Below are 20,269 nucleotides of genomic sequence, written 5' to 3'. Positions count from 1 at the left end.
AGCTGAGCGAGTTATCGAGCACATGAAAAATGCCCGTCGCGGATCTGGTCTGACTCAATTGAGATTGGATAAAATTAATTTATGGGCAAAGACAGTTGCTGATGGCGCATCAATCGATGATGTTGCTGCGTTAAGTAAGAAACTTAAATTTCCTATTACGGTTAAAACACTATCGGGTGAAATATTATATTCATCGCCGTATAATTCTCGAGGAACACCAATCGAAATTGTTGATCATAATTCACATGCGTGGAGTCAGTCGGTAATGATATTTCCGCGAGATCGTGTTGTTAAGTTTTATCCCGTGGAATCCAAAGATAGTTCCGATGCAATGTTTAGGTTTATCAAACTATTAGCCAAGTCCGATCCAATATCGATTTGGTTATTTTCTAGCGAAGAAAGATACGATCAATTTATCTTACCACGCGGAGATATTTACCGAGATGAAATATTACATGAATCGATGAAAAATATCGCGGAGAAGTATTCGTCAAATCCAGATCGATTACTGACAAATTGCTTTACTGTTCCGTCTGTTGCTGCTCACGCTGCTAGAGAAAGAAATTCGTGGAAACCTACAAGAAATGAATTTCTCAATGATATTCAACTTAGCTGTATCGAATACGGCCATGGAGGATTATGGAATACCAAATACTATTTCGAAGATATGATTTCCGTTGATATGAGCGCATGCTATCCTGGAAGTTTCCTTGGGTATGGCGATTGTGCAGATTACTTTACTAAATTTGGCCATCCCACCAACGAGATGACTAGAGTTGCAATTAACGGACCGTTACCCGATTTTGTCATGACAGGATTCGCTCATGTTACTTCATTCGAACTTGCTGAAAATTTGCATAAAATTTGTTATATTTGGTTTGGTCGGCATTTATCTCAGCGAAGATGGGTCCCTACGGTATTGTTGAGATATATGTTGGATTCGTCGATGTTGATATCGCTGACGGTAAGTGAAGCAATTATATCGTATAGAAAGCAGACCGAGGTGTGGTTACCCACGGATTGTGAAAACGCGAAAGATATTGGAAGAAAAATAATTGGTAAATTTACTCAAGGAGGATCAGTTGATCATAAACATCGCCACGCTAGGTTATTTATCAATGATGCTGAGATGGATTTTATTATTGCCGATACAGTGTCTCGTGGAATATTTTGCAACAGAGAAAATATTATTATTGATGGAACGAAGTTAGGTACAGTGATCACTTATCTTGATGGAGAATCAGCACAGTATACTCATTTAAGATCATCAATGCTCGCTTATGTGAGTATTAATTTGCTGTCAATGATAAATAAATTTTCTGATATCGCGGTAAGGGTTGCAACGGATTCATTTTATATCGATAAGAAATTCCAGTGCAGATTGGAGAATTTAATTACCGATGGTTCCTGGGGAACTTGGAGAATAAAAAACGAGGATATTCTAGATTATTGTGAGGACGCGGATGTAGAAGATTGCGATAAGTTTCATAAAGACCAATGTGATGAAGTATCAACAGCAGTATCAGTGTTTGATCCAATTTCACGAAACAAATTCGTTTACCTAAATGGTCCTGGTGGTAGTGGTAAAACAACACGAGCAATAAATTTATTTTCAAATTCTGATATGATCGTGTTGACTCCAACTCATAGATTAGCGCGAGAAATAAAACAACGTGGCGTTAATTCTTGTACTTATCACAGTTATTTCAAGTACAGCGGTGGATTGTGGGATCCGGCTCGAATGGGAAACAAATATATCAACAAGATTATAATATTTGATGAAATTTGCACAGTAAATTTAGTTATACTAAAATCATTCCTAAGTTGGTTGGAAGAAAAAAATACTGCAGTAATAATGTGCGGCGATCATGGGCAACCTGATCCTATTGATGGTGAATCTCCTCACAGGTGGCTTAGAAATTTTGTAGATTATTATGAAGAAATTGACGCTGATTATAGATCTAATGATATTTTACTGACCGAGTTTAAAAAAATGATTCGATTGCAACCTAATAAATTTCAATGTGATGTGATGAGAAAAATAATCGACGAAACTTCGATGGATAATTTTCTAACTTTGTGGCGTCCAGATCATCTGATCGTTGCTAGCAGAAAAATTGTTCGCGATGTTATTCAGGAAATATTATTCAAACTTCATTGTGATAAATTTCCAACGTTGCAGGTGCCGTTGTGTTATAGGCCAACTGATACTAGAAAACAAAATATCAATGTTATTTTGCCATGTGGAGAAGAAAAAATATTAGTTTTAAATGATATTATTTTCGTTGATATTAATCTTGTCAATGATGCAATAAACGCAGAAAGATCGCCATGGAAACTCGGATACGCAGCAACGATACACTCGTCACAGGGATTAACAGTAGATAGTCAAGTCTGGATTGTCGATGATAGAATTTCCTGGTCAAATTTAGTTTATCTAGCTGTGTCTCGAGTAAGAAAATTATCTCAGTTGGGTAGGATTAAATTTCACATTAACGACGATGGTGGTAATTGAGTATCTTTTGGAATTACTTGTAGTTCTTCTTTGGTAAATCCGCGTTGTGGCGCTAGTGAATCTAGAAAATAAATTGCTGGCCTTCCTGATGATCTTGTTACAGCTGATATTTTATGTGTCGTAACACTCCAGTTTGGATCAGTTGCTCTTTTTCTGCCACCTTCGGCTTCTCCTTCCTTATACAAATACCTTACAATAACGCTACCTAGCACAGGTGGAATAGTAGAATCTCGCTTTAGTGGTATTTTTGTTTTTGTAATTGCAATTGCGGGTTTCATTGATATCGTTCGTGTTACTTCATTATTTAGCGCGTTAATCACGTGAGGTAATCTTGTTACCCAATCGTGAGATCGTTTATCTTGGATAAATTCTCTCGCGTACTGATATCCGAATAATCGTTCTGCAAGAGTTTTATTGAATCTCTCAACGATAGCTTGATTGTGATGAACACCTACAATACCGCGACGGATTTTAACATTATTCTTTTTCATCAGTGAAGTAACCGCGCCAAGAAATTCTCGACCTGGATCAACCTGGAGAAGCTTCGGCCATGTTAATGGAGATCGTGAATAAATTTCGCTAAACGCCTTAGCAATATCTGTTGCTGTTTTATTCGATAACGGTTCCGCTTCCTTGTATCTGCTAGCAATATCAACAACCGTCAGAACATATTTGTATATAACTCCGTCGACGGTATCGTAAGGAAGAAACATAAGATCAGCCTGATGGACTTCATTAGGGACGCTGACAGAGAAACTCGCATATGATATTTTCTTAGGCGGAGGAAGATAAATTTGCCAGACTGCTTGCCTCGATAGCCACGATTCAGCGACAGATTGCTTTACTTTTGCTGCCTTAGCAAGTTTGGCTATTGCTGATTTTCCTCGCCAAAATCCTCGCGGAGAATAATATATTTGCTCCATTATAAATTACCAGCACCTAGTACTAATTTACCTTTCATTGCTCCTTTTATTAACCAAGTTGCCAATTTCTCTTTGAAATTTTTATCAGGAATAGCATCTATTGCGTGAATTAATTTAATATCAGCGAGATGTCTTTGTTGTAAATCTCCGCTGCGATATGCAAGATCGTGATAGTAGCATGCGTTATCGATAGCGTTTACTGGATCCTCGCCAGGATTTGGTTGATTATTATCGTTAAGTCTTATATCTAGCCTTGTACCAGGTCCGCAGTAATTATATCCTGGTAAATGTTTCTCTCCGGGATATTTCGCCCAGGGAGTTCCAGGCAGATTTGTTAAGGAGGTTGCGATGTCTCCTCCGGTTCTACTTTTTTTTTTACAAATCTAAACTTGATTGTCTTGCAAACTTCACATTCTCCCTTAATTGCATTCCTGTTGTTGCGTGTAACGACTTCGATTGGATTTATCGTAGCAGTTCGAGTGCGACACTTAACACAATATGAATCCATAATATTCTAATAACATGAATGTAATTGATTTTTCAGCCACGAAAAAACGCGAGCAAGTAAAGCACACCGAAGCATTACCGAATTCGATAAGAATGATAATTATTGGACCATCTGGTTCTGGAAAAACGCAATTGTTGCTAAATTTGATAATGAGATGGCTAAAATGGGATAAATTATATTTGGTTGCGCCGTCCGTTGATGATCAGCGATGTTATAAAGTACTAAAGGAATTTAGCGATAAAACTGAGGATGGCACAATAGAATTTATAACGGATATCAATGAAACTCCATCAGTGGAAAATTTAGACGGTGATGCTAATAATCTTGTTGTTTTCGATGATGTGATGCTGGATAAGCAAACTAACCCAGCTAGGATATTCTCGCGTGGCCGACACAAGAACACCGATGTGATTTACGTGACGCAGCGATATACGCAAATTCCGAAGGTTATTAGAGACAATTGTAATATTTTATCGGTTTTCAATGGCGTTGATACTCACACACTGAGGAATATTCATCAAACTTGGTGCAACGGCGACATGGATATAAATAAGTTTAAAAATTTCTTCAGTCACGCTCAAGCAACACCGCACGGTTTTGTCACGATTAATCTTCATGATCCGCGTAGTAGGTATCGAGTTGGTCTTGATCAAATTTACTCATAAAATTGTAGTCGGAATTTGCAATCACAAACAAATTTTACAATACCCCCCCCCAAAAAATGCTGGTTTTTTTTATGCCTGAAAATGCACTTTGGGTTGAAATTTTGCGGATTAATTTGCGTAGGAGGCGTTATTTCTGCTTTCTGAGGCTTCTACGGAGAAATGTTTGGTGGGAGGCTTAAATTTATCTGAGCCAGGGGGTCTGTACGACTTCCCTGCTGCTTACACAGTGTAGCTTGCAAGCATGGAAATTGGAATTAATACCAGGTCTAGCTGAGAGTCTATTGTATATAGCAAAAGAGTTCCAGAACCACTTTTGTGTGGTTTAAGTGATTCCACTGACAAGAGTTTCAAAATTCTTAGGCTTGTTATGTCTCTGTTGAAAGCCTCAACGTCAGTGTACATGTCTTATAGAATGATTTACTGAAAATGGACAGCAGTCATTGCCATAAAAAGAAACGTTTATTTACATATGGGTTCTGTAATTGCCTTTATAAACAATGCAGTAAGTCAGCCATTTGACCAGACTATGGTAACTGTTTGAATGCTGGTTGGTCTTTCTTGCATAATGGATTGAGAGATGGTGGGAGTAAGTGGAGGTGGAACAAAATTCTGATGAAAACTGGCAAAACACTTCTTCAAGATGCCAAGAAAGCAGAATCTCTACTTGTCATCACTGGGAGAAGCAAAAGGCAATGGACCTGGTAAGCATGATCTGTCATTATTGGGTGGAGCAAAGACAATGGTGCTTGTAAGCATGATCTGTCATCATTGGGTGGAGCAAAGACAATGGTGCTTGTAAGCAATGATCTGTCATCATTGGGTGGAGCAAAGACAATGGTGCTTGTAAGCATGATCTGTCATCATTGGGTGGAGCAAAGACAATGGTGCTTGTAAGCGATGATCTGTCATCATTGGGTGGAGCAAAGACAATGGTGCTTGTAAGCATGATCTGTCATCATTGGGTGGAGCAAAGACAATGGTGCTTGTAAGCATGATCTGTCATCATTGGGTGAAGCAAAGACAATGGTGCTTGTAAACAAGGTTTGTCATCTTTTGTAGAGTATGATGATGCAGTCACTACTTGTAAACTCTTAGACTGTGTTGGTGAAGCCCATTGAGTGTGCTGTCTAGCCATACTAGAAGTCTTCCCACTGAGACAAGGAAGCTTTAAGGCAATTGCTAAATGAGTTATCCATAGTCCTAGCTTGATTTCAGGCATCTGGAACTGAAGTATCTCATCCACAGTTCTAGCTTGATATCAGGCATGTGGGACTGAAGTATCTCATATTCCTAGTGTGGAATCTAGCACCTTGAACTGAAGTGTCTCATCCACAGTCCTACCTTGATATCAGGCATATGGAACTTCAGTATCTCATCCACAGTCCTACTTTGATATCAGGCATCTTGGGCCGAAGCATCTCATAGACCAAGACTGATATCAGGTTTGTACAAAAAGACCAGTTTCAAAGGTACAGTTTCAGAACAATGTAAAGAAAAACAACTGCAATCACTATACATATATTCTATTCTGTATTAATAGTTCTTGCTAAAATACTGTATGCATTCATCTGAGAACAAAATTATATAAAAATAAATATATACTTCTATCATTAAACATGTAATCACATTTACATTTTTTGATTACATGTATATGTATTAGCATATGAAATCGTTTCTGATTTAATCTTTTTCCTTTATAATACCCTAAATTTGTTGTACCAATGTTTAAACTGCTTATTTATGTGTGGTGTGCTCTTTTTAATTTGTATCAGTTGCAAAGACAATGGTGCATCTAGGTCGTACCAACTTGAATAGACAACAGCTTGGTTACTGGGATGTAATCAATGTAACATCAGGGGAAAAAAAACCCAAGAAACAAATCTTTAACACTATCCTTCGAATCACTCAAATGATTCTTACTTGCTGGTTAAATAAACAAAGACCTTATTTACCACCAGACAATATGGATTAAATCTAAAGACAAAACAATATATGTGACCACTACCTTAATTTCAACACTACAATGGCAAATTTGCGACATGTACATTAGCCTGGTTTACAGACTATTATCTGTCACTATATACAAACCAGTAGCCATAATCCATTTTATTCCCTTCTTTTATGCTTGTTTTTATCAGAACAATCTTTACTATTCAAGCAATTGTTGTTACAAATGATTACATAAAGGTCAGTGGTGTCTGTCTCTGTTCTCATAATACAGTCATTCATGGGGCTGGATACTGGGTTCTACTCATACATATTGTCGGTAGCTACGATGGTCCCACTACAATAAGGCTGGGAACCAGGCTAAGTGCTGGGATACTCTACAGGTACTTTAGTTTGGTTTACAATAGAAAATATGAAACACCAAATAAGTATGCCCATAAAATTTCAGATACTGGTAGCCAAACTTCTTTTAAATTATTTTTTTTTTAAAGAATGTATAAATTCGATCTATGCATTATAACTGAGGTCAGAAATGACAGGTGGTTGCCCATAACAGAGGTCTATAATAGGTTTTACTGCACAAGGCATAGTGTGGAGACAGGTTATAAGATCTATATCAATTTAGCATATGGTGCAGCTCTGCTTCATGTACAATAAAGTTAGACAAATTCAACAATGGAAAAATAGCCAGATACAGTAAGAAGTATTGCTCCATAGGACTCATCAACTCATGAAAATGTTCAATGTCAACATTTGAAAGGCTTCTTGTAAGAGTGTGCTGACTAGATATGAGTGGATGTTATAACTTAGAAGTTATGGGATATGGCACAAAGTCCTCTTCCAAAGGGAGACTACTCTCGTGAGTCTTCAACCATGGCAAGCCGACAATTTGTAGTACTTCTGCCATAATTGCAAGCCAAAAGATGTAGTGAACTTCCTCTTATGCTCTGAAGGGTTATATCTGCAATATACTCCATGCATTGGAATGAATTATATGTCCTCTTTTGCACTGAAGAATTGCATTTGCAATATACTTCATGCATTTTAATGAATATGTCCCCTTTTGCACTAAAGGGTCAGATCTGCATGGTACTGGAGATGGTTTACCTCATAAAGCAAACAAAAATTTCAACAGTTCAAGATTATACAAAGCCTCAGTCTGGATATAATAGGGTTTTAAAAACAGAGGATGTAAATAAGGTGGCACTCTACAGTTTCATATTTTGCTTAGGGTTAGAATTTTAAAGAAAAATAATTTCCCTGGCTTCCCTCACAGGTTATACTGGCTATTTAAAAAAGACCTTGTATATCTTAGGTATAGTTTAAAGAACATTTAATTCCCTTTATTTTGGTGTATGATTGACGGGTGTAATATGGGTTATAGAGTATACAGCTTGGCCTTACTCCAGATATGCATCTTTCAAAAAAGTGCTAGCTCTACGTGGTCATTTTCACTTCTGTTCTTGAGAGGTAAATTGTATAAAAAAAGAGCTAATACTTTTTTTTAATATTTTTTTTACATTTTATATATTTGGGAATTCATTCATTGCACTTTCAGAAACTGGTATTGTCTAGTCTGGCAAAATTCATTTTCCCTATTTTAATAACTGCTACAGATAGTGTACTTTAGACTAAGTCAGGCTATTTGTTTTAGCAGAAGAGGGTAGTCAGCACCCCATAAAATAGTCACAAAGGCATAAAAATAGGTCATAGTTACCTAGTTTTGTCATGGCAGAGTTACTCTCCTTAAGCTGCATGCACAGACCAATTTTCTAATGTGTACATGAAATATGTTAAATTATACTGATGATGTAAATACTGATGATGTAACAAATAGAGAACTAAATACAAGCTGATCTGACCGATCTGGTGGCCTAGTGGCTGGAGCATCCGCCTCGGATGTGGGAGGTCGTGGGTTTGACCCCCGGCCGAGTCATACCAGTGACTTACAAAAATGGTACTAACAACTGCCTTGCTTGGTGTTCAGCATTAAGAGGTTAGTGTTAGGACTGGTCAACCTGGTGTCAGGATAATGTGACTGGGTGGGACATCTTGCTACATGTCTGCAGCATGATGCCCCAGTGTTAGACATCACTATAAACTGCCACAGTGCAGACATCATAGCAATATGACTGAAAAATTGTTAAGCTACGTTAAAAATCAAAATCACATCACATCACATGTTTATCTAGTTTGAAAATTATATCACAATGAGTCAGTTATTACATGGGTGAGTTAGTCTTCTTAAAATGCAATCTCATATCAATATTAAAGAGTGCAAAAGAAAAAGGGCTTAATATATCGAGTGTACAAAGGGGTAGTTTTAACCAAGTCTCTTAAATATGAAAACTCAGTCAAAGTGCACTATATTTAACTCAGATGTGTTATACTTGAGTCATCCAAAATGCACTAGTGTTAGCTTATTAGTGTTACTATACTTGAGTCATCTAAGTTGCACTAGTATTAGATTATTAGCATTACTATACTTGAGTCATCCAAAATGCATTAGTGCTAGCTTATTAGTGTTACTATACTTGAGTCATCCAAATTTCATATCTGTAGGTGAAATAGGATCATAAATACCAATGGGGCAACAAACAGAAAATTGAAAAAGACAAAAGTTACTCCTGAACAAATAAAAATAATGGGGTCACAGTGACCTAATTTTCAATGACTGACTAACTTTTCTTAAAATCCACATATCTAGTTTACAAATATAGGTGAAATAAATCCAAGATAATGTGAGTGGACTGGATATATAGCGGATTATTAAAAATAAAAAGTAATAATAAAACTGACAGTTTGGAGGCTTTAAGGTCTCATTACACTGACTGAGCCATTTAGTTGTCATTGCATTCTGTTCTGTCCCCAAGAAAATCAATAATATTTTTATCTCTGATATTTCCTGTAGATTTGTTAATGAACAAAAAATGTTAATTGCATTTAACAAAAGGCAGCTCTGAATCCTAAACAGTAAAATAAAAAAAACTGTTCATTAAGGTCAGCTTTTGACTCTTGTGTATGAAGACAAGGTAAAAAGTTGTGATTTGGCTGGTTTGGAAAGGCCAACTGCAAATGCAGCTGATTTTGTTGGGGTTTATTTTGTTGTGCAAAAATTAAATTAACTTATTCTGATCTTCAGCATGTGTCCAAATTACAATTCATATGGTCCTGGTGCAACTGAACTTACAGCCAATGCACTGAATTTCATCAAAAATATAGAAAAATGAAGGAAATATAAAACTTGATTCATTCAGTGATATCTTGAAAAACATTTAGGGGAAAATCCACTGCTTTAATAATTAAGCATCCTACAAACAATTAATTATGACGATTCCTACAGTGATTACTCAGAATCAGATTTCATTACATATCTAATGATTTTATATTAGCATTAGAAATCTTATTACAGTAATGGCTGATGTCATTTCCTTTTAAAAGCATTCTCTACTACGTTCAAATATTGCTTCTAGTGGAACAAAAGCAAAGGAAGATAACTATTATAAAGTACACCTAAACCTGACTTACCTCCCCTGACATAAAATACCTAAAAGGCCAATGGATCTACAATTTCTTACAAACTTCAGCAAGACCATAAAGTTTGTTGCAATTTTAAGTAAATATGAACTAAATTTTGTTCAAATAAAATGAGCACTATGCAATAGACAACAATGGATTCTACTCTCCCCATGTAAAAAAATCATGCTAGCATGAAAATGAGGTAACAGACGTTTTATAATGACTGTTACTTTTCTGAAGATACATTATAATATCAATGATCATAAGTATTGTTTAAATGAGTCCATGACACTGGTGCCATAATGAATAACGGAAAACATGACTGAAGGAACATGGAACAAATGAACAAATGAATGAAGGCACATTTTATCCATAAAAATTTCAAACTGTACAACTATTTTGCAGCTACATTGTATTTTCTTATCTGCAAAGAGTTCTAATGCAGTATGGTTACACAATAAGACATACCTTAATAAGCACCTAAAATACCTACAGTACCATGTCAGTTTTTTTATGGTACTGAACTATAATAGTCCAACATTAACTTACCTCGCCAAGGTGGTAAGAAATCAAAACGAGACTTGAAGTCAAAGACATAGAAGAAGGTGCGATTGTAAAGGGTCTGATATTTCAATGCATCCTCCATACCAGATCCAAAGATATAGTCAGACATCATCTGCATACAAACAAGAAAAAGTTACAAGTAAGCTTAAACTAAATGAACAAAAACAGAGACATACATACATACATACATGCATATATACATACATACAGATATACATACTTATGTACGTATGTACGTACATACATAATTGCAATATCTGTAATTTGTTTAAAATAATTGTAAAATGGGAACATGGGTATTAATGCAAATCAGACCTGCACAATATTAACAATCCATCCAAGCCTAGAAGAAGTATAGTTTCATGCAAATATTTTTGGTTCCCTTCATATTACCTCGGTGACATGACCTGAAGCATCTTCAATATGTGCTCTTTTGGCTTTCACTTGCATTTGTTCCATTAAAAGAATCCAGCCTATTCCATGTCTTTACAGAAAACAACATTGTTTATACAGGTCCATAGATTAGGACTCTGTATCTCTAGGGGCAACAACAGGTAAAGGTACATGTATCAGGACTCAATGTCTATAAAGACAACATTGTTTATACAGGTCCATAGATTAGGACTCTGTATCTCTAGGGACAACAACAGGTAAAGGTACATGTATCAGGACTCAATGTCTATAAAGACAACATTGTTTATATAGGTCCACAGATTAGGACTCTATATCTCTAGGGACAACAACAGGTAAAGGTACATGTATCAGGACTCAATGTCTATAAAGACAACATTGTTTATACAGGTCCACAGATTAGGACTCTATATCTCTAGGGACAACAACAGGTAAAGGTACATGTATCAGGACTCAATGTCTATAAAGACAACATTGTTTATGCAGGTCCACAGATTTGGACTCTATATCCCTAGGGACAACAACAGGTAAAGGTACATGTATCAGGACTCTAGACAACAACATTGTTTATACTGGTCCATAGATTAGGACTCTATATCTCTAGGGACAACAACAGGTAAAGGTACATGTATCAGGACTCAATGTCTATAAAGACAACATTGTTTATACAGGTCCATAGATTAGGACTCTATATCTCTAGGGACAACAACAGGTAAAGGTACATGTATCAGGACTCAATGTCTATAAAGACAACATTGTTTATACAGGTCCATAGATTAGGACTCTATATCTCTAGGGACAACAACAGGTAAAGGTACATGTATCAGGACTCTATGTCTATAAAGACAACAACACTGTTTTAACAGGTACATGTATTAGGACTCTAAGTCTATAAAGACAACAACACTGTTTTAACAGGTACATGTATTAGGACTCTATGTCTATAAAGACAACAACACTGTTTTAACAGGTACATGTATTAGGACTCTATGTCTATAAAGACAACAACACTGTTTTAACAGGTACATGTATTAGGACTCTAAGTCTATAAAGACAACAACATTGTTTTAACAGGTACATGTATTAGGACTCTAAGTCTATAAAGACAACAACATTGTTTTAACAGGTACATGTATTAGGACTCTATGTCTATAAAGACAACAACACTGTTTTAACAGGTACATGTATTAGGACTCTATGTCTATAAAGACAACAACACTGTTTTAACAGGTACATGTATTAGGACTCTAAGTCTATAAAGACAACAACATTGTTTTAACAGGTACATGTATTAGGACTCTATGTCTATAAAGACAACAACATTGTTTTAACAGGTACATGTATTGGGACTCTAAGATACTACTACATGGCAAATTGGAAGAACTCACATGATTTAACACATCCAATGAGAATTAACTTTAATTCTTCTAAGTTACCAGCTGACAATCTGTACAATGGGAAAATCCTGAATTTTGTCAACATATTTACCAATAATTGTATCATTAGTAAGCATAAACATATACATAAGCATCTATTTATAGATCATATGCAATCAATTTTACATGCTTAATATTTTAAAATAGAACCTATGCACATAAAAAATTTCAACTAAAGAGAATCGCTATGATTTACAGCCATGAACAAAATTTACAGAAATTAAGGATATACACAACAACATGTCAACTTGTATGGAAATCCTTTAAGAAGTTTAGGAGTACAGCTAACAAACTTGTGCTAATGGACTGACAGATGAGAAATGGACTAACAGATGAGAAATGGCTGTCAGATGATGGACAGATGAGCTAAAAACTAGAGAGCATTTTGTTTTCTTTATTCCAATCTTGTTAGTAAAATCTGTTTGATATTATCACTGAGAACTGCAAAAACTCAAATTTTAGAGTGTGGAAGCCAAAGGCTTTGGGTAATCTTGAAGTGACCACTATTAAAAGCATAGTTGTACAATGTTTCATGACTAACATTCCCTATGCATAAATGATAAATATGTACAAAGTTAGCCTGTTTGGACCCCTCCCCAGTGATGCACAATTGATGGCTATATACAAAGTTAGCCCATTTGGCGAGTCACCCCTCACTGATGCACAAATAATGAATATGTACAAGGTCAGCCCATCTGGCCCCTCCCCAATGATGCACAAATAATGAATATGTATAAAATTAGTCGATTTGGCCCCCTCCCCAGTGGATAGATGCTGCTAAATCCACTCCAAACTACTGCATATGACCTGTGATGAAGGAAAAGTTGAGATGCATTGAGACTATATATGTATGTGCGTGTGTGTGTATATATATATATATATATATATATATATATATATATATATATATATATATATATATATATATATATATATGTATGTATGTATGTATGTGTGTGTATATATGTGTATATATCTGCCACTCATGTGGACCCAGTGTATGGAGTACTATGGCTCTCTACTTCATCAAGATGAGCTAACAATGTTCATCTGATAACCTAGAAATATTCAACTGACAACAAAAATTATATTAATTTTATTTCAAGCAAAGCCAGTAACAGTTGCTGGTCTTATCCTATGTCCCATGGCTCATTGTAAGCTAAACTTTCTAACATTGAGAAATTCTTCAGAGAATTATTGAAGAAAACAATTTAATCAGAAGATGAGTTTATACTCAGGCTGTTACCATATATATTCATAAGTCTACTCCATCTGCAAACAATACAGACCCTAATCTACCACCACATAATCAGCAATCTGATCAGGGTGTATGTTGTTTTGTTTCCTAATAGACTACACCAACGAAGATCGGCCCGTGCATTATATGACAGCAGATCTGGGTATGCGCATTTTGCAATTGGATTGTAAACACACTTTTCTACATAATGCTTTTCAATACCCATTTCTCAACTTTTAAGTGAAGAAAACTACAATAGTTACTGCTTCTGAGCACTTTAAACAACTGCAATCTAATCCAGAGAGATTCTGCACTGACTTAAACCATTCTCCAATATTTCAATTGCATTCTAATCCAGATAAATTCTACACTTATTTAGTCCATAACCATATGCAATTCTCTAATATCTGCTACCATATGTATCAATTTTGTATCAGGTAACTCACACTGCATGTATCAAGGTTGTATCAGATAACTTGCATCACATGTAACAAAGTTGCATCAGGTAACTTACATCACATGCACCACAGTTGTGCCAGGTAACTAACATCACATGTATCAAGACTGTATCAGGTAACTCACATCACATGTATCACAGTTGTGCCAGGTAACTCACATCACATGTATCACAGTTGTGCCAGGTAACTCACATCACATGTATCACAGTTGTGCCAGGTAACTAACATCACATGTATCACAGTTGTGCCAGGTAACTAACATCACATGTATCAAGACTGTATCAGGTAACTCACATCACATGTATCACAGTTGTGCCAGGTAACTCACATCACATGTATCACACTTGTGCCAGGTAACTCACATCACATGTATCACAGTTGTGCCAGGTAACTAACATCACATGTATCAAGACTGTATCAGGTAACTCACATCACATGTATCACAGTTGTGCCAGGTAACTAACATCACATGTATCAAGTTTGTACCAGGTAACTCACATCATATGCATCAAGACTGTATCAAACAACTCACATCACCTTTCAAGGATGTACCAGGTAACTCACATCACATGCATCAAGGTTGTAGCAGGTAACTTACATCACATATATCGAGGCTCTATCAGGTAACTCGCAAGACATGTGCTGATATAAAACATGTCATCATTTTATTTCTAAATAGGATGTGAATGATGAAACTTAATTAATTCAAGGAGTGAAATGGAAAAATGGAAAAATGAAAAGTCAGGCATATAATACATTCAAAGAGTATTATGTTTCTAACCATTGTGCATGGGATATGCAAGTAATGCATTTACATATTAGCCACCATGAGTTGAAAGGAGCTAAATTCTTCAAGTTAGCCAGTGATGTCTTTTGCCGAATCCAAATTCTACGAACATTCCAGGTGAACAAAGTGTGATTTGAACCTGATAGGTGTTATGTATATCCATATTTTCTGTAAATTTTGGTATATGATTTTATTTAATTTTTGTAATTTTAATTCATGGTTGTAGACTGTATAGAATATTGTTTGTTACAAACTGTGCATGTAATTTGGCTCTTTTGAAAACACAAATCTTGTAGGATTTATAAAGAGTTGTTTGCGTACATGTTGACAATTAGTAATAATAATCATAATAATAGGACTTAGGACAGCACCTATAGCGTATTTTCTTAGTGACTTATGAGATATGGAAGTTTTAAGAAGATTTCTGTGGATTCCCATTGGTTGCATGAGATCATGTAAATATATGTAGTTTGTTGTAAATCAATAGTGTATGTTGTCACATGGGGTCTATTACGAACTACAATCACAATATACAGTGTTTATAAGGTGAAAATAAGCATTCAGTTTCATTCCGATTTCTGGAGTCATTCACATTTTTACTGTTCCTGTTGTAAGTCTGCAGACGCATTATACATTGTACTTAGATATTTTGTGAGAGGAAAAAAATCTGCTGGACTGTCCAGTGGTGATAGAAAGTGCTCATTATTTGGACAATAATATTATTCTAAAATGGCTATAAATTATTCACAAGAATTCTGGACAATGCCAACTTGACAACATCATGCTTCTTGGAGTACCAGTACATTTCCAGGCTTTAAATTATAAGGGACTTTTCTTTCATTTAGGACTTTCATAGGCCTTTATATGGACCAATTTGGATTCACTTCATTATTCTTTAAGTTCCTCTCAAATTTTTTCATTTATCACTTTAATAATTAAATTGTTGAGTTTTGCAAACTTGTTTTCTGTTACTTAAGTTTGTGACCATAGAGTCGTTACACAGGAGTACAGGCTACCTTCTATAACAGCCCGTGCAACCAACATAAACAAGGTGTGAGACCCATAGTGTAAGGCATTTAACGCAATTCAAAAGAAATGTGTTCCATAAGTCTGAATTAAGCAATTCATATAGAAAGAAAAGTAAGTATACACAGAATTCACAGACACCAAGGATCACATAGTTCCTATGTTTTCTTCAAAATGTAATTAACAAAACTCATTTTACGTATTTATCGTGTATAAGAAATACTAACATTAATCAGTTCCTGTCGAATCATGGTGTAATTTTCCGGCTGGGCCCAATATGTGTATTGGAATTTCAAGGCTTCCTTCGTATTCAGTATGTCCGTGATTTTCCGATCCCACAGAAACTCATTAATGATATTCTCATACTGGGCTGGGGACACACCACTTTCCAGAGATGAAAGTTTGGCTGAAAGGTTAAATTTATTGTGTGATCATAACATGTTAAATTTACACAACTTTCTGATTTCACTAAATTAAGCATTACATGTTTTCAAAAGTTACTGATCTGTGTGATGTTTATCATATATACTGCCCTTGTGAAAATACGTTTAGTGTGCAATTTTTCCCACTAATCTGTCAAAGAAAAGAACATTTTCACTCTTTTTTTTTCTCTTGAAGCAATAAAACTTGGTATTACAAATCAAACTGAAATCTGAAAGGAATTATAGGTTACTGCATTTGTATTGGAAAATATGAAAAAGTTTTTTTGGATTAAAACTGCATGACCTTTGGGGAGTGCAGTATTAATCCTGAGAAAACTTGTTCATATTTTCCCATTTTCCCTTTCTATTATATACTCATTTTCTTATTCTACCTGAGTCTTAATTATAAAAAATACATATATGAAACAACTCATAAATTCATCAGTACCCAATAACAACATTAATGCACACATAGCATATCACAGCGACCTTTCAAATTCATCACGTGCTCTAATATTTTGGTCTACTTAAAATTGAAATTAAGGGTCATCTTGCAAATGAATGTGCATTGCAACAACTTTTCCAGTTGGGCTGGAATGGATGGATTTGGATTCTTTTTGTCGATTCTACTCAGATCTGCTGGTTATGGAATGGATTTATTAGCTGTTTCAATTCCACATAAAGTACATATGATTTAAGCAGGGAGGGACACGTCTTCACTCAGCTGCATGCATGTTTCTATTCTGTCATTGAATGTCTGGAATCTTAATGTGGTAAAAAACTGAAAATATCAAAAAGACTATGGAGTTTCATGTTAATTTCATTTTGAGTGCAGTAACGAGAATATAATTGCAGCTGAAAATGTAGTCAAAATAAAAGTACATTTTCACAGTATGTAATCAAGTTTCGGAACCCATGATATAGCTCACATAATTCGCATTTGCAGAACTAAAAAAGTACATTTTGAGGAAATTCAAGATGGAAAAATGTAAGTCTGTTTTTGCCATTCTTATTACCAGCTAAAGAAGGCATGCTTGTTCCTTGTCACTTGCAATCTCTCTGTAGGGACCCCAGCTATGTTATGCCTGTATAGCATCTATCGCAAGCCTAAACCTTAAACATTGTATCAAATAATCAATGTGGAAAACTGCAAGCAACTAGTGTGTGACAGTCCATTCAGCCAGTTAATTTCTTGGCTGTCTTGGCTTATTGGCTCTAAGGCCGATACTTTTCTACCAAAATCTTCAACTGCAATTTTTTTCTCGAATTTAGTACTTCCACTTATAAAATGGTACGTCTCTGATAGACATGTGATAGCCCTTGGCCTCAATATTCTTTCCTATGCTATTTTTTATACCCCAGAGAGCAGTCGTAACAGGTAGACCATCAAGTAGATCTCTGCTTTTTGTTCTGACATTACCAGTAGTGCAACCAGTAATGTCTGAATAAAAAATGGAGATCTATTTGTTGGTCTATGGTCACAGTCTGAATCATTCCATTTATGAAAAGTTATGAACATTTCTCCTATATAACTGTTTAATTGATCAGAATGGTATTTTCAATAATGTGTCTCTCATGTTTAGTGTGGACATTGTGAATATAATGTTCATTTGTTTTCTTCTTTAAAAGTTTCAATTGTGACTCAGTAAATGTGTCCACATAGTTCACTTTATCATTTCTACTTTCAAATTGATGAAACAACTTTAGTTCATCCACAAACAAATCTATTAAACTAAAACCTAAAGCATCTACTACATGAGTGCACGTGTTTTGTTTACAAAGAAGTTCATAATACACTATACTATTTTTAGATCCATGTGTCATGCAGTATTAAAGTGTTCAGTATCATAAAACACTAAATGATTCTGACAATGTAAAGTTAACAGAGAAAAAAAAATGAGTATATAATAATATCCATTACCATCATGGGAATAATTATATACCATATTAGATGTAACATATAAACTGGTTACCATCCTGGATGTGACATGTATATTGTGTAACATATCAGATGAAACATGTATACCAGGCATGTGTAACTTCATCCATGGACATAAAAATGGGTTTTAAAGTTACATCCTATGATGTATACTGTGTGACATATTAGATGTAATGTGTATACTGTGTGCCGTATTAGAACATGTATACTGTGTGCCATATTAAAGTGTGTGTGTGATTTGGATTTTAACATAGCTTTTATAAAAATTCAGTCATATCCTTATGACATCTGAAGTGTGGCAGTTGATAGTGATGTCTAGCACTGGGGCATCAAATCCCACCCAGCCACATTATCCTGACACCAGACCAAGAAGTCCTGACACTAACCTATTAATGCTGAGCACCAAGCGAGGCAGCTTTTAGTACCATTTTCCTCTTGCATCCGTGGCAGTTGCTCTAACCACTTAGGCCACTGGAGTGGTCACCATATTAGATGTAACATTTATACTATGTGCGCAATATTAGATGTAACATCAGGGTTCATACAGAATTCTTATTGATAAATTCAATGACTTTTCCCAAACTTTCCAAAACCACAAACATAAATTTCCAAGACCTATGTTTGCTAACATTCTGTTTGGTTTATTTCAATTTTCAAAGACTTTTAAAGACCTCAGGGTAATCTGCTCAATTTTCCCAAACTTTCAAGGCCTTGAAAATGCTACCTAATATTTTTCCCAAACTGTCAAAGACTTTCAAAGACCATAAGAACCTTGAATATGTATACAGTTCTTAAGAAATTATTTTTTGCACAAATTATTTTTACATTATTTATTGGATACATTAGTTTTACATGATTTTTTGCATACATTATTTTTACAATATTTTTTGCATACATTATTCTTACATTATTTTTTGCATACATTATTTTTACATTATTTTTTGCATACATTAGTTTTTGCATAATTTATTTTAGGCTTAAGCTCATCACAATAAGCACATGCCAAAAATATAAACAATATCTCCTTCATACATGTGTACATACTAGAAGAGTTAGTTCCCTCCTAGGTTGGAGGCTCTCACACTTTGGAGGTATATCATCTCATCCAATATTGTTGAGTTCAATAAAGCATATGTAATATTCATTTTGAGACTGATTTAAACAATTAAGTGAAAACAAGATGTCAGATATATACAGTAGTAAATAAAATAACCCATGATGTTCTATGCAGATTATTACAGATGCTTCCAACCAACAAGGCATACTGAAGGCACGAAATATGTGCACACATCAGAAACTCAAACAAAGCATGCTGAAGTCAAGAAATGAGCATACATAGAAACTCAAAGCATGCTGAAGTCAAAACGTGTACACAGCAGAAACTCAAAGCATGCTGAAGTCAAAACATGTGTACACAGTAGAAACTCAAAGCATGCCAAGTCAAAACATGTGTACATAGTAGAAACTCAAAGCATGCTGAAGTTACGAAAGCAAATATATAAGCAAATTATGTTCCTCCAAGAATACTTACCAAATCATATTATGTTAGGAATACTAGCCTACTACCTTGCAAATATGGCCCTACTGAAGGACAAAAATCATCTTTCCCTGTCTATTATCAAGTGACAAAGGGCAATAACTCTTGCCCATTACCTCCCATTGGCACTGCCAGGTATTGCTACTTTTTTTAGCTGAGCGAGATACTAGAGAGGATTCTCAGATGGCGGGGTGGTTGGGAGGGTTTTTAGGTAATGTGATTGGGTAAGTATTCTCGAAGAAACATAATTTACCTGAAAATCCGCTTTCTCCTTTGAACACATTCACCAATCACATTATGTTAGGAGAATAAGTAATAGGAGGAGGGGATGCAGAGCATCCAAACTCTACCTCAGGTATTTTTCTAGGGAAGAAT

At 35.4% G+C, this 20,269-nt stretch overlaps 1 protein-coding gene across 1 annotated transcript in view; it reads right to left on the bottom strand.

Moving 5' to 3' along the window:
• Positions 1 to 20,269, bottom strand: part of LOC149783377 (cholinesterase-like) — an 80,514-nt gene that overhangs the window by 27,662 nt on the left and 32,583 nt on the right. The window contains exons 7-8 of the mRNA XM_089931607.1: positions 16,224 to 16,402; positions 10,627 to 10,753 (exon numbers count right to left, since the gene is read on the bottom strand). Coding sequence (XP_089787733.1) covers positions 10,627 to 10,753; positions 16,224 to 16,402 — 306 coding nt within the window. The remainder of the gene's footprint in view (positions 1 to 10,626; positions 10,754 to 16,223; positions 16,403 to 20,269) is intronic.

Source organism: Sinohyriopsis cumingii, chromosome 14 (assembly GCF_028554795.1).
Source record: "Sinohyriopsis cumingii isolate HCF-2022 chromosome 14, ASM2855479v2, whole genome shotgun sequence".
Lineage (NCBI taxonomy): Eukaryota > Metazoa > Mollusca > Bivalvia > Unionida > Unionidae > Sinohyriopsis > Sinohyriopsis cumingii.
Note: the sequence above shows the minus strand (reverse complement) of the source record. Positions and strands in the feature narration are given on the sequence as shown.